The 16,596-nt window shown below is 44.4% G+C and overlaps 1 protein-coding gene across 2 annotated transcripts in view; it reads right to left on the bottom strand.

The window, feature by feature from the left end:
• The window catches only part of sardh (sarcosine dehydrogenase), a 97,183-nt gene that overhangs the window by 17,370 nt on the left and 63,217 nt on the right, over window positions 1-16,596 (bottom strand). For both annotated transcript variants that reach the window (XM_038971019.1, XM_038971020.1), the window contains exons 13-18: window positions 15,775-15,858; window positions 15,433-15,546; window positions 15,038-15,176; window positions 14,351-14,464; window positions 10,196-10,343; window positions 2,483-2,576 (exon numbers count right to left, since the gene is read on the bottom strand). In XM_038971019.1, coding sequence (XP_038826947.1) covers window positions 2,483-2,576; window positions 10,196-10,343; window positions 14,351-14,464; window positions 15,038-15,176; window positions 15,433-15,546; window positions 15,775-15,858 — 693 coding nt within the window. The remainder of the gene's footprint in view (window positions 1-2,482; window positions 2,577-10,195; window positions 10,344-14,350; window positions 14,465-15,037; window positions 15,177-15,432; window positions 15,547-15,774; window positions 15,859-16,596) is intronic.

The raw sequence follows: 16,596 nt of genomic DNA, 5'->3' as shown, positions 1-16,596 counted from the left end.
TGGCCAGAACCCAATGTAATATAGATGGAATGGAATGAAGAGAGAAATTGTGTACGAGTTGTCCTTGAGAGCAGGAAGGCAGCTCACACTGGTCTAGTCTGACAGAGAGAACCCTTCTGGAGAACAGCACAGCTGCTCTCTAACCCTCCTACTATCTACTGCTCCCACACACACACACACCACGTCTTCAAGGACATGGTCTGTATGCCTGGCTGCCGTACATTCTAATGAAGAAGTTCCTCGCAGAGAGAGAGGGAACAGAGAGGAGAGAGAGAGAGAGAGAGAGAGAGAGCGTGGGAGGATGAACAGAAGCATGGGAAAGAAGGAAAGGAACAGGATGGGAACTGATAAAAATGTGTTAGGGATAGAGCTGGATAGGGAGAAGAAAAGAGGGCGAGAGACTAAAGAAGGAGAGAGGGCGAGAGACTAAAGAAGGAGAGAGGGCGAGAGACTAAAGAAGGAGAGAGGGCGAGAGACTAAAGAAGGAGAGAGGGCGAGAGACTAAAGAAGGAGAGAGGGCGAGAGACTAAAGAAGGAGAGAGGGCGAGAGACTAAAGAAGGAGAGAGGGCGAGAGACTAAAGAAGGAGAGAGGGTGAGAGACTGGTGAAGCAGGACAGCAGGAGGAATGTGAGGAGAAGCTGAGGAGATGTGACAACAGCAAGGATAGTTGAAGAGGCAGCCCCAGAGGAGGCCCTGTCAGCCATACCATCTGGCCAGCACAGCCTCACACAGGTCCCTTTATCCCCCCCACACACAGCAGGAAACTCTAGGGATCCGGACAGAACTAGGCCAAGATCCTCTCACATAACACATACAAATAATAATCATGCATGCACATGCAGGCACACATGCACACCCACGTGCATGCACATGGTTGGGTGTGCATGTGGGTGGGTGTGTGCCCGTGCACGTGGGTGGGTGTGCATGTATGCACATGCGCACACGTGCACGGGCGCACACCCACCCACATGCACACCCAACCATGTGCATGCACGTGGGTCTGCATGTGTGCCTGCATGTGCATGCATGATTATGGAGGGGGTGTGCGTGCTCGGGCACACACCCACCCACACCCCCTCCACCCCCTCCAAACCAAACAATCCGCCTCACGGTATGGTAAACCTGTATGAGAGAATGATGTGTAATGAGTGTGTTGGGGCACAGGCAAAGACAGTGTTTACAGCACAGCAGTGAGACCATCATTGGGATTAAAATGCCATCAAGACCGTACTTAAATGTAGGACAGGATGGGGCATTAGTGAAGGCAGGCAGATGCCAAAAAACAAGAGGGTTCCAGAAAAAAAACGATGACATAATTCCGCTAAATCAAAACAGAATGCATTAGCGACACTGAGCCAGAGGCTTAGTTCGAAATAGAGCTGTCTTTATTTGGGAGAGGAGAGCCACTCCGTTCCAACGCTGCCCTGCTCATCTACCGGGAAACATACGGAGGAGCCAGTGTTTTATACTGTACTGTAATTACAGTGTAATAGTTAGAGCTGTATTGGGATGTTTATAAAACATTCAAATGTATTACAGCTGTCAAGCTAAAACATGTATGGAGATGTTGTCTCTTAATTTGATCACTGTTGTCAGACTGTTGCAACTTGTAGTGTGTTGAAGGTTTAAAAAGGCTTCTAAAGTTTGTCATTTCCACTTACACTTGATTTGCCCCAACGAAAAACGCATCAACCCCTACAGAAATACCCATTCATTTTAATCCACATTATTCAGATTTCCTGCAGGATTATTTTAATGCTGTGAGAAACTGGTCAAATTAAGATGGTATGTGTTAAATGTACAGAGACGTAAATGTTTTCTACAACTCTGAAATGAGGCAGAGAAAAGACCGGATGGTGAAAGACTCAAATGTTTAGATTCAAGGGAGATATGAATCATGGAGAGGAGGACAGGGACAGATGACAGAGCGCAATAGAACAAAAAGAGAGAGGCAGGTTAGAGAAGTGTGCAGAGTGTTTGACATGAGGTCTCAGTCAGTCACAGGGGTGATGTGAGCCAGGCCATCTGTCCCAGAAACAGGCACAACACACTCACTCAGGTTCCTCACACACACACACAACTAGGCCAAGGCACACAACAAACACACACGCAGGCGGCGACACACAAACGCGCACGTGCAACCACCACCTTTGTGCACGCATGAACGCACACACGTGGAGATATGCACCCTCGCCTCTTTCCTTGCTCTCTCTCATGCACACTCAGGAGAAAACATCTCTTCTTCAAACAGCGCCATGAAGTGTACATTTATTCAAATTCACTACTTGAATCCCATTGGCAATTGACATCACTGTGTGAAGAAGAGTAATTTGTACCATATTAAATTATACATTTGATAAGGCAGGTGTGTGTGTGTGTAAGGGTGTAAGGGTGGGAATGAAAGGGGAAAATAACTGATAGCCAGACAGACGAATAGAGCCAGCCAGCCAGGAAGGAAGACAGACAGACCCTTTCTCTTACTTTGTGTCCGGCAGCGTTACAGACTTTGTGTGTAGAGAAAGGGAAGGCGTCGTTACTCAGGTCTGTATCCAGGATCTCCTGTAGCACCTCTCGACTGTGGACAGACACAGAACACCACGTCAGCAAATCGGCTGTCAATAAGACCAGTATCAGCCAATCACCTGTCAATCAGGAACTGCTCTAGCCAGCAACTGCCAAAGGGATCAACAGTTTATCTGTCAATCACCAATGGCAGCAGAGCTCGCGTCAGCCAAAGTACCTAGCAGTCAACCTGTCCATCTGAGAAAAGTCCACTACAGACAATGTACAGTAGAAGTCGGAAGTTTACATACACTTAGGTTGGAGTCATTAACTCGTTTTTCAACCACTCCACAAATTTCTTGTTAACAAACTATAGTTTTGGCAAGTCGGTTAGAACATCTACTTTGTGCATGACACAAGTCATTTTTCCAACAATTGTTTACAGATTATTTCACTGTATCACAATTCCAGTGGGTCAGAAGTTTACATACACTAAGTTGACTGTCTTTAAACAGCTTGGAAAATTCCAGAAAATTATGTCATGGCTTTAGAAGATTCAGATAGGCTAATTGACATCATTTGAGTCAATTGGAGGTGTACCTGTGGATGTATTTCAAGATCTACCTTCAAACTCAGTGCCTATTTGCTTGACATCATGGGAAAATCTAAAGAAATAAGCCAAGAAATTGTAGACATCCACAACTCTGGTTCAACCTTGGGAGCAATTTCCAAACGCCTGAAGGTACCACGTTCATCTGTACAAACAACAGTATGCAAGTATAAACACCATTGGACCACGCAGCCGTCATACACCTCAGGAAGGAGACGTGTTCTGTCTCCTAGAGATTAACGTACTTTGGTGCGAAAAGTGCAAATCAATCCCAGAACAACAGCAAAGGACCTTGTGAAGATGCTGGAGGTAACAGGTACAAAAGTATCTATATCCACAGTAAAACGAGTCCTATATCGACATAACCTGAAAGGCTGCTCAGCAAGGAAGAAGCCACTGCTCCAAAACTGCCATAAAAAAGCCAGACTACAGTTTGCAACTGCAAATGGGGACAAAGATCGTACTTTTTGGAGAAATGTCCTCTGGTCTGATGAAACAAAAATAGAACTGTTTGGCCATAATGACCATCGTTAGGTTGTGATGAAAAAGGGGGATGCCTGAAAGCCGAAGAAAACCATCCCAACCGTGAAGCACGGTGGTGGCAGCATCATGTTGTGGGGGTGCTTTGCTGCAGGAGGGACTGGTGCACTTCACAAAATAGATGGCATCATGAGGTAGGAAAATTATGTGGATATATTGAAGCAACATCTCAAGACATCAGTCAGGAAGTTAAAGCTCGGTCGCAAATGGGTCTTCCAAATGGACAATGACCCCAAGCATACTTCCATAGTTGTGACAAAATGGCTTAAGGACAACAAAGTCAAGGTATTGGAAAGCCCTGACCTCAATCCCATAGAAAATAGAACATTTGTGGGCAGAACTGAAAAAGCGTGTGCGAGCAAGGAGACCTACCAACCTGACTCAGTGACACTGTCAGTAGGAATGGGCCAAAATTCACCCAACTTGTGGAAGCTTGTGGAAGGCTACCCGAAATGTTTGACCCAAGTTAAACAATTTAAAAAGGCAATGCTACCAAATACTAACGAGTGTATGTAAACTTCTGTGTGATGAAAGAAATAAGTAGAAATAAATAATTCTCTCTACTATTATTCTGACATTTCACATTCTTAAAATAAAAGTGGTGATCCTAACTGACCTAAGACAGGGAATTTGTACTAGGATTAAAATGTCAGGAATTGTGAAAAACGGAGTTTAAATGTATTTGGCTAAAGTGTATGTAAACGTCCGACTTTAACTGTAAGTCAGACAGGCAGTGTAAACACACACTCATGATGGAGTAGACAAAAACAAAACATCATTAATATTTCATGCCAGTGTTCAGGTTTGGTTGGGTGTTGTCTGCGACACTGTGCCCGGGTCTGTCCTTATGAGTTCCTCTGCGCGCACACACAATCTGCTTTCTGGAAAGTGCCTTGTCACTGAAGTAGCCTGATCCCAGATCTGTTTGTGCCGTCTTGCCAAACTAGACAATGACTGTAAGGAGCTGGCAAGACAGCACAAACCAATTTGCGATCAGGCTATCACTGAAGGGCCCCTGACTGTAGTCATTGGTAGCAGTTGCGTGGCTTGCAGGGCTATTGGGCTAAAACAGCCTAGACGATGAGCTCAGAGGGAGCACCTCTTCCACTGTGATGCTTCCCTCATTTGGCTCGTACCCCTCTTTCCTCCAGAGTTTCTACCATATTGTTTTCACCCGTCAAATCCTTTACAACAAGTGGCCGAAGAAGGGGAGGAGACAGGGGACAGCGTTTTAAACAATTGAGTAACTGCACTCTAAATTGAGATCGAGATGGCTCCCTCATTTAGGGGGGCGGCGGCAGCGTCTCCGGGTACAGGTCAATAAGGCTCCATCCTCAAGACACACACACAGCGTCGCTACATTGGCGGCAGTCAAAGTGACGGATGTTTACACTAGGGCAGAGACGTGGACTGTGAGCCGCTACTGTCACGCTACGTTGATAAACAAACCTCTGTATAAAAATATGCCAAAATATGCCATTTACGACAAGGACCAGGGCTTTTCTAGGTACAGGAATGGCTGAACGGCTGGCTGAGGTCAGACGCATCATTCTTTTGAGGTAAATCTCAGAGTTGGAGCGGCTGCCGGTGGACGGCGGACGAGTAATGGATGTTTAGGCTCTGCCAGAGCGCGTGTGTGTGCATGTGCAAGCACGTACCACTAAGCAGAGGAACTCATAAGGACAAAATAAATGTGTGAGGTACAGAGGGCGATAGGGTGTAGGGCCAGGGGAATATGTGGAGGTAGAGAGATAACAATATATTTTGTTCGTGAAGGTAGGTGGTTTCAGTTTTTTTTTTTATGTATGAGGCAATGTGATGAGTTGCTGTGAATGGGTCAGTGGTATAAAGTGGTATAAAGCTCTCCGATATTTCATGAACAGCCTCCACCCATTCCCTTCCCTCTGAAACGTCATGCTTACTGAACTGTAGGCCGACAAGCTGTCTAATTATAAACCCTCTGTGTGTGAGTGTGTGCGTTAGTGCGTGGATAGTGTGGGCTGTGAAACAGCCAATTAGTTGATCAGACTACCCATTTAGTGTGGCAGTTAGCGCAGGATCACAGATCTGTTCCTAATGAAAAATCACACACACACACACACACACACACACACACACACACACACACACACACAGCTGGCTGCATATCGCCCCCAAATCTAACCAAACTCCTAATTTGTGTTGTTGTAAAACTCCTATTGCACTATTACGTGACAACATCGAATTAAACATTTCTAAATTGAGATTGCACTAATTAAACTTCATCAAACTATTTGCAGAACAACTAATTCAGCCCCAACTATGTATATGTGATACACAGAGCCCACACAGTACAAGGGAACAAGTATGTGGCCCCTGCCTATCGTGTACTCAGATACAAAATCAGACCAGAGAGAACCCCCCCCCCTCCCTCTCTTCAATATCCTCTCATTGCCTCCTCGTCGCTACACTGCCGCAAGGGACTCATTCAGGTTTCAGATGTGTTGTGACAGCATTTCATTCATATTTCAGGATTGTGGGAAGGGGGACGAGGGCGGAAGGGAGAGATGACGGGGGCGGGGAGACATGATGAAAAAGACACTAATATGTATGGGGGCTGGGGACAGTCATCTCTACTAGCTGGAGTTAGTCTGTTGCGACAGAGAGACAGACGGAGCAGGTGGTGGCCCGGGGACAGCCATAACGATAAGGCCCACAGCAAGTTCACCTTCACAGTGAAAACAGGAACGTTTAAAAAAGTTTTGGGCCTAGAGCAGCTTTGCTCACCCACGTCTGTCCAGGGTGACTTAAATGGAGGCTATACAGTGAGTAAGGCTAGGGTAACTGTATGTGACTAACGTTACGGGTTGTGCTGATGAATTACTGTAAGTAAACCGGCAGGTTACTGTAAGTGACATGTTAGTTGTGCTATTGCTGTAAGTAAACCAGCAGTTACTGTAAGTGACATATTCGTTGTGCTGATGACTAGTGACTTACTCTAAGTAAAAGTGAGTGCCTCATCTCAGAAACGGTGTAGAGTCGTGGCCAAAAGTTGAGAATGACACAAATATTAATTTTCACAAAGTCTGCTGCCTCAGTTTGTATGATGGCAATTTGCATATACTCAGAATGTTATGAAGAGTGATCAGATGAATTGCAATTAATTGCAAAGTCCCTGTTTGCCATGCAAATGAACTGAATCCCCCAAAAACATTTCCACTGCATTTCAGCCCTGCCACAAGAGGACCAGCTGACATCACTCTGTCATGCTGATTGAGTTCGAATAACAGACTGGAAGCTTCAAAAGGAAGGTGGTGCTTGGAATCATTGTTTTTCCTCTGTCAATCATGGTTACCTGCAAGGAAACACGTGCCACCATCATCATTGCTTTGCACAAAAAGGGCTTCACAGGCAAGGATATTGCTGCCAGTAAGATTGCACCTAAATCAACAATTTATCGGATCATCAAGAACTTCAAGGAGAGCGGTTCAATTGTTGTGAAGAAGGCTCCAGGGCGCCCAAGAGAGTCCAGCAAGCGCCAGGACCGTCTCCTAAAGTTGATTCAGCTGCGGGATCGGGCACCACCAGTACAGAGCTTGCTCAGGAATGGCAGCAGGCTGGTGTGAGTGCATCTGCACGCACAGTGATGCGAAGACTTTTGGAGAATGGCCTGGTTTCAAGAAGGGCAGCAATGAAGCCACTTCTCTCCAGGAAAAACATCAGGGACAGACTGATATTCTGCAAAAGGTACAGGGATTGGAATGTTGAGGACTGGGGTAAAGTCATTTTCTCTGATGAATCCCCTTTCCGATTGTTTGGGGCATCTGGAAAAAAGCTTGTCCGGAGAAGACAAGGTGAGCGCTACCATCAGTCCTGTGCCATGCCAACAGTAAAGCATCCTGAGACCATTCATGTGTGAGGTTGCTTCTCAGCCAAGGGAGTGGGCTCACTCACAATTTTGCCTAAGAACACAGCCATGAATAAAGAATGGTACCAACACATCCTCCAAGAGCAACTTCTCCCAACCATCCAGGAACAGTTTGGTGACGAACAATGCCTTTTCCAGCATGATGGAGCACCTAGCCATAAGGCAAAAGTGATAACTAAGTGGCTCGGGGAACAAAACATCGATATTTTGGGTCCATGGCCAGGAAACTCCCCAGACCTTAATCCCATTGAGAACTTGTGGTCAATCCTCAAAAGGTTGGTGGACAAACAAAAACCCACAAATTCTGACAAACTCCAAGCATTGATTATGCAAGAATGGGCTGCCATCAGTCAGGATGTGGCCCAGAAGTTAATTGACAGCGTGCCAGGGCGGATTGCAGAGGTCTTGAAAAAGAAGGGTCAACACTGCAAATATTGACTCTTTGCATCAACTTCATGTAATTGTCAATAAAAGCCTTTGACACGTATGAAATGCTTGTAATTATACTTCAGTATTCCATAGTAACATCTGACAAAAATATCTAAAGACACTGAAGCAGCAAACTTTGTGGAAATTAATATTTGTGTAATTCTCAAAACTTTTGGCCACGACTGTATGTGCCTTTATGTGTATGTAACTGCATGTAAACGTATGTAACTGTGTGTGCAACTGAGTGTGCTTGCGTGCGTGCGTGCAACTGAGTGTGCTTGCGTGCGTGCGTGCAACTGAGTGTGCGTGCGTGCGTGCAACTGAGTGTGCGTGCGTGCAACTGAGTGTGCGTGCGTGCAACTGAGTAACTGTGCGTGCGCGCGTAACTGTGCGTGTGTGTGTGTGTAACTGTGTGTGTGTGTATAACTGTGTGTGTGTGTGTGTGTGTATATAACTGTGTGTGTGTGTGTGTATATAACTGTGTGTGTGTGTGTGTGTGTATAACTGTGTGTGTGTGTGTGTGTGTATAACTGTGTGTGTGTGTGTGTGTGTGTGTGTGTGTGTGTGTGTGTGTGTGTGTGTGTGTGTGTGTGTGTGTGTGTGTGTGTGTGTGTGTGTGTGTGTGTGTGTGTGTGTGTGTGTGTGTGTGTGTGTGTGTGTGTGTGTGTGTATGTAGTGGTTTTGCTGATGACTAGTGGCTTACTCTAAGCATAAGTTAGAGCCTCATCTCAGAAACTGAAGACATATGAGAAATGGTGGAGTCTTTATTGAGCAGGGTTATTTGCCATTCCGTTTCGTAAGCATTCAGGGAATCATTTACCGTTTTTAATACTGATAAACCCAGGGGGATGGCAATGTAGCTGCCACACACACAGTTTGCCCATACTAGATGCAGTAAGGGAACTGTAGGGTTGATTAAATTGCTGTGTAGTGAGAGAGAAAACGAACGTTGCAATTCCAATGTCAATGGTTTCATATAACTTAGCAAGGCTGTTATGCTCAAGTGGCATGAAATCAGACCACAATGAGTACTATGGTCAAGATTGTATGACTGTTGCACCTATTCCTCATGGCTCTAACAGTTACCGGATACAGTTACAGACTAGTGTTTCATCACAAGGAGAGGCCCTTTCCTGAGTGTAACGTATTATGCACTCCTTCCTAGGTTTGACTTGGAAATAACAGGCCCTTTTCTGAGGCAAGATTTCTGTGTATGATGACATTCCTTGCTGCGTTTGACGTCAGAGACCATTGCAATGCTCACTACCGAGTTCCAAACTGCCTCGAAGCAACGTCAGCACAAGAACTGTTAGTCGGGAGCTTCATGAAATGGGTTTCCATGGCCAAGCAGGCGCACACAAGCCTAAGATCACCATGTGCAACGCCAAGCGCGGCTGGAGTGGTGTAAAGCTCGCCACCATTGGTCTCTGGAGCAGTGGAAACGCGTTCTCTGGAGTGATTCATCACACTCCACCATTCGGATGTCCAACGGACAAATCTGGATTTGGTGGATGCCAGGAGAACACTACCTGCCTAAAATGTGTAGTGCCAACTGTAAAGTTTGGTGGAGGAGGAATAATGGTCTGGGGCTGTTTTCCATGGTTTGGGCTAGGCCCCTTAGTTCCATTGAAGGGATATCGTAACGCTACAGCATACAATGACATTCAATGGTTTGTCGAGATCCGTGTGGAAGAACATGACTGGCCTGCACAGAGCCCTGAACTCAAACCTATCGAATACCTTTGGGATGAATTGGAACGCCGACTGCGAGCCAGGCCTAATCGCCCAACATCAGTGCCCAACCTCACTTATGCGCTTGGCTGAATGGAAGCAAGTCCCCGCAGTAATTTTCCAACATCTAGTGGAAAGCCTTCCCAGAAGAGTGGATGCTGTTATAGCCGCAAAGGGGGGGACCAACTCCATATTAATGCCCATGATTTTCAAATGAGATGTTCCAGGGGTCAGTTTCAAAATGGGCATAACCCCTCTGCTCAGGACAGTGATAAGGACCTGTTATTGCACCCATGAGGGAGGCTCACCTCTGTCATCGTCTCCCCCAAACCTATGCTCCTGCCACCCTGTGTGGTTCCCTTTGAGATGCACCAATAAACAAGTTTCACCTCTTAAGTCACTGGATGGTTAGTGTAAGGGTAACATTAAGGCACCTGTTTGGAGGAGGGGGGGGGGGGGGGGGGTTCACACTCACCTCTTGGGCCCCTGAATGCTGATCATGCCCATGTCTTCCGAGTAGTCAGTCAGCTGACAGTTAAAACCCTCATCCTGGAGAACAGTCTTGATGTGGTTCCAGTTGTGTTCTGCTACACCGCCACCGATGGCCAGGTAGTATGCGTCACCTGGTAGAGGGCGAGATTCCAGACAGACAGAATGAGACATAGGTGTTTACTCATCTATACTGTACAGTAAACACAAACATGCATAAAAGTGAGTACCCACACAGACAGTGCAGGCACACACACATCAGTGGATATGGAGTCACATTTCCACATTGGAGGGCATTGATCAGGCAAACAACCCGTCAGAGAAGTTCTCCGATTTCAATTTGTTTTCCCTTCCACTTTCATACGGGTCCCCGGATGACTTCAATGTTGCTTCAGAAGTTGACTTTGTGAGCAAGCTGCTTGTTTACAAAGCAGGAGAAATCATTCAGGAGCACTTTGCACTGATAACGTTTTACTGTGTTGCCTTTTGATGAGTGCAACTTGATCAAAAATAACTTTACATTTCACATTCTGTAAGAGAGAGCACATGTTCAGCTTCATAAAAAACACATTTTCCCATCGAGAGAGAGAGAAGAGCTTGGACCCACCTACTCATTCAAGGGTTTTTCTTTATTTGGACTATTTTCTACATTGTAGAATAATAGTGAAGACATCAAAACTATGAAATAACACATATGGAATCATGTAGTTACCAAAAAAGTGTTAAATCAAAATATATTTTAGATTCTTCAAAGTGGCCACCCTTTGCCTTGATGAAAGCTTTGCACACTCTTGGCATTCTCTCAACCAGCTTCATAAGGTAGTCACCTGGAATGCATTTCAATTAACAGGTGTGCCTTGTTAAAAGTTAATTTGTGGGATTTCTGGTGGCAGCATCATGCTGTGGGGATGTTTTTCAGCGCCAGGGACTGGGAGACTAGTCAGGATCGAGGGAAAGATGAACGGCGCAAAGAACAGAGAGATCCTTGATGAAAACCTCCTACAGAGCGCTCAGGACCTCAGACTGGGGCGAAGGTTCACCTTCCAACAGGACAACGACCCTATGCACACAGCCAAGATAACGCAGGAGTGGCTTCAGGACAAGCCTCCGAATGTCCTTGAGGGGCCCAGCCAAACCCCAGACTTGAACCCAATCGAACATCAATCAAAAAAAATGTCATTGTCAAAACTTTTCTAGCCTGTTTATCTATGGGTAACAGGGTTGACGTGTTATGCTCAACCAGCTCAGTTTTCCACCACAAAAAAAAATAAGAAAATTACCATAAAGACCAGCTCACCTGCTTTTTCACAACGATTCAACTATTAGATGTTCAATGTTTATTTTGAAAAGGAATAGTTTCACCATATTAAAATGAGAGTTCAGTTCACTTAACAGGGTTGACCCTAAATCACATGAAATAAATCATACATATTCAGACATGACTGTCAAAGCAACAAAATAACTAGGGATTTACAATGACGGTGAAAACTTGGGAGAAATTTCGGGGTTACGTGGGTTAAAAGTCACAGAAAGTGCATGGAGGAACATATCAAAATACTGAATTTAGGCCATTTATAGCAAGTCTTTAGTCCTACTACAAATCAGATTTCTTGAATTCTCAACGTGGTCTATTTTATTCATACATTTTCATTCAATAACAGACTTAAAATTCAATATTGGTGCACAATTTCTACTTAAAATATCAAAAAGGGACACAAAAAGCACTCTTTTCGTGGAACGAACATCACACAACATTGCAGATTCGGGAAAGAGGTTAGGCAAGGCAATACTTCAAGGTAGCAAAAAGCAGGAAGGTCTGTACTCATCGATTCCCAGTGAAAAAGTCTCTGCATTTATTCCACACTTCATGGTGATCACACCCCAAGCCCTCCGACAAAAGCGTCTCTACAATATACTTCAAAGTAGACATTTAAACCATTCAGCAGATGCTCTTATGCAGAGCAACATACAGTTAGTGCATTCATTTTTAGATAGCTAGATGGGACAACCACATACTGTATCATAGCTACATTGAGGAAAAATTTACTATCTGCAAAGTCGGTGCTAGTAAGGGGGAAAAGTCAACTGAGTGTGTTAGTTCCAAAGTTTTTATTTGTATTTTTATTCATTTTACACACAGGGTGGGAGAGGGGAGAGGAGGAGGTGCTGTGTGATTATTTAAGATAGTCGGAAGATGGGCAGGGACTCTGCTGTCCTAGCTTCAGGGTGAAGCCGGTTCCAGCATTTGGGTGCCAGGACAGAAAAGAGCTTTGACTGGGCAGTATGTCATTTTAGCAAGTAGTACGCAAGACAGATTTCTGCCACGGCGTCTCTGACCACTGCTAGTTACAAGCAAGCTACTGAAGTGCCGCCGTGTTACTTAACTTCTCTAGGATAGGGGGCAGCATTTTCACGTTTGGATGAAAAGCATACCCAAATTCAACTGCCAGCTACTCATCCGCAGAAGATAAGATATGCATATTATTAGTAGATTTGGATAGAAAACACTCTGAAGTTTCTAAAACTGTTTGAATCATGTCTGTGAGTATAACAGAACTTATTTAGCAGGCGAAACCCCGAGGACAAATCATTCAGATGTTGTTTTTAATAGGTCACTCTTTTCAATGTGTTTTCAGTGGGAATACAGATTTCTAATTGACCTTCTTGCAGTTCCTACCGCTTCCACTGGATGTCAACAGTCTTTAGAAATTGGTTGAGGTTTTTTCCTTTGTGTAACGAAGAAGTACGGCCATCTTGAATGAGGGTCACTGGAAGTGTCCTGTTAGTATGAGGCGCGTGACCAGAAAGCTAGCTACAGTTTGTTTTAATCCTGTATTGAACACAGATCATCCCGTCTTCAATTGTATCTATTATTTACGTTAAAAAAATACCTAAAGTTGTATTACAAAAGTAGTTTGAAATGTTTTGGCAAGGTTTACAGGTAACTTTTGAGATATCTTTTAGTCACGTTTCACAAGTTGGAACCGGTGTTTTTCTGGATCAAACACGCCAAATAAATGGATATTTTGGATATACAGTATATCGACGGAATTAATCGAACAAAAGGACCATTTGTGATGTTTATGGGACATATTGGAGTGCCAACAGAAGCTTGTCAAAGGTAAGGCATGAATTATATTTTTATTTCTGCGTTTTGTGTCGCGCTTGCAGGGTTGAAATATGCTTCTCTCTCTTTGTTTACTATGGTGCTAACTCAGATAATAGCATCGTTTGCTTTCGCCGAAAAGCCTATTTGAATTCTGACATGTCGTCTGGATTCACAACCAGTGTAGCTTTAATTTGGTATCTTTCATGTGTGATTTAAATTACTATAAAAATCAAACTTAAATTATTTGAATTTGGCGCTCTGCATTTTCTCTGGCTTTTGGCCAAGTGAGACAGTAGCGTCCCGCCTAAACTCAGATTTTTGGATATAAATATGAACTTTACTGAACAAAACATACATGTATTGTGTAACATGAAGTCCTATGAGTGTCATCTGATGAAGATCAAAGGTTAGTGATTAATTTTATCTCTATTTCTGCTTTTTGTTACTCCTCTCTTTGGCTGGAAAATGGCTTTGTTTTTCTGTAGCTATGTACTGACCTAACATAATTGCAAGGTGTGCTTTCGCAGTAAATCCTTTTTGAAATCAGACATGTTGGCTGGATTCACAACAAGTGTAGCTTTAATTTGGTGTCTTTCATGTGTGATTTCATGAAAGTTCGATTTTTTATAGTAATTTATTTGAATTCGGCGCTCTGCATTTTTACTGGCTTTTGGCCAAGTGGGACGTTAGCGTCCCACATATCCCAGAGAAGTTAAATATTCTACAAGGGCTTCTCAGAGAGAACATCAGAGAACATCCATTCTAAAGGTTAAGTCAGAGGATTTAAGTCACAATATGTAAATAGGTCCTGTGAGGTTCAGTTGGTGAGAGAGCAGCACTAGCAATGCCAACGTTGTGGGTTCCGTTTCCGCTGGGATCACTCTGCTAAGTGGTATATATTTTCTGAGGTTAAGTCACAGGTGGTAAAAGTAAGTCACAGATGATGATTAATGATACATGTGCAATGTCCCTGTCAAATACATAAAATTAATATCGAAATTAATGAAATCCCACATCCCACTCTCCTCTTACCGTTGGACTCTGGAGCCAGGGGCAGGTTGGCAGTGCCAGCCTCTAGCCGGCTGACTGTGAGATCAGCCTCAGATCCTCCTCTCTTGTTCAGCATACAGGTGTACACAGTAGAGCCTGCAACACAAGGATCCAGCTGTCCATCAAACCAGCACATTGGAGGACACACGTATACAGCAGAAGGGAGGTGTGAAGAGTAGTCCTATGAAGCATTTTGTGACAAATGTTTGCTCGAAAAAGGGCGATATACACATGTCATTGATTGACTGATTAGTAGGACGTGACCATGTCACCTGACCCATAACATTATTTAATGTATAGCCATTTTTCCTAGTCAGGAGAAGTTCAAGGCCCTATGGATGAAGAACATCCTAGTGTTAGACACGGGGTCATGGCTAGGCCATGTGGTGGCATGAGGTTAACTAAGACCTCTCACTATGACTAAGTGAGATCAAACCCACAATGTTCCAGTGTTCACATGCAGCATGGGCCAGAGGATGTGTGTGGGGACAGATGAATTAGACTGTACCTCAAAGCTCATCTGTAATTTAAACAGTCCTGCATCTCCTCTCCTGCCTCACTGGGTACTGCTGGGCTACATTATTCAGGGGCCAGCAGTGTGGGGTGGGAGCGTGTGCACGCATTTTTGTGTATGCAAACGTTCTGTGGTAGTCGTGCACGAAGACTCACCTGGAATTTTGTTGACATCTGCGGAGAATAGCCAATCGGCAGCCTTCTTAGCATCTGGCCCGGTGAGGTAAAACTTTCCAAAGTAGGACATGTTAAACACCGAGACTCCATGTCTGCACGTCAGACACTCATTTTTTATCTGAAATACAAAATACACATCCCTGTAAGGACCGAAGATTCAGCTGAAAAATCGATCAAATGAATTCATGAAGCAACATTCGGTCACTAAGTGCTTTACAGAAACCCAACCAAGACCCCAAAAAGCAACTGCCAGCACAGTGGCAAGGGGGAAAAAATACTAGACGGAATTAACCTGGAAAGGAACCAGATTCAGAGGGGGAGTCCCATCCTCTGGTTGTACCGGGTAGAAGTTGAGAGTACAAACAGATGCTTACCACGTTGTGATGTGGAGGGTAGTCAAATGTGTACTCCTTGCCAAGCAGCTCGTTGTATTTGTAGTTCTGGTTCTTGCTAATATCATAAGCCCCGTACCAATCATAGTCCAGAACCTACAACCACAAACACACATTAGGACAATGGTCAAAAACCTTACACCTCCTCTCTGTATGGTATGAACTTGCTTTCAAATCCTTTCAAGAAGAACAATTCATCATCATCCATTGTGACAGGTGTCCCTGGAACCGTTTCTAGGGCTTAAGTGCCTTGCCCAAGGGCACAACAGCAGGAGACAGATCAAGGATTTCAGACCAGCAACCGCTCAGATGCGTGTTTCTTACTGGGGCAGCACCGTCCTGGTTGAACCATCCTGGTCTCTCCCAACCATGTCTCTCCTGGAACACGCAGCCCTGCTCCGTCAGAACCTAGCGAAACAGTGACACAACTATTAGCATTACAATTAGCCTTCACACACTAATAACACAGACAGAAGGGGTAAATCAGACACGTCACAGGGGCTACAACGTTTTCTCACCACCAAATATGGTAGTCAGAGGAGGAAGTCCAGTCAAGGGTAGTGGGAGAGGATGGAGCTAGGTGAAACTAGGCCGACAAAGCAAATTCTCTCTTCGAAGAAACATCTGATCTCAATACATTTTGTCGGTTCCCAAAACTACAATATGTTACGAACACGACATTTTAGAGGCGAGACGCTTTGCCAAAGTTGTAAAAAATTGCCCACGTGTCTGAGACGCATGTGGCAGGATCTACAGACAATCGCGGACTACAAAGGGAAAACCAGCCACACACCGACGTCTTCAAACATAGAACGTGGGGAATGGTCAGAGGCGATCTAAAGAACACTAATGTCATATGGTGTGTTATTTTGTGATGTCATTAAAAATGTTATAAAGGAAATACTGTAACTTGGAAAGTATACACACTACATAAAGTTTCCAGCCGAATCTTTGCGCATTAAATATGAAGAATTATTAAAGTGTTTTTGTTATTAAGAGAGGGACTTGATTTTAGGAGCCATAAGAGATAATGGTTTTACATAACGTACATAACATAAAGTCACACCCCTGAGTGAGGTCAGAGAGCGTGTCAGCCTGACGGAACCGCCCTTTTGAACAAACTGTATAAAATGATGGTTTAAGAAT

The sequence above is a fragment of the Salvelinus namaycush genome, chromosome 31 (genome assembly GCF_016432855.1).
Source record: "Salvelinus namaycush isolate Seneca chromosome 31, SaNama_1.0, whole genome shotgun sequence".
NCBI lineage: Eukaryota > Metazoa > Chordata > Actinopteri > Salmoniformes > Salmonidae > Salvelinus > Salvelinus namaycush.
This window is presented reverse-complemented; position numbering and strand designations above follow the sequence as displayed.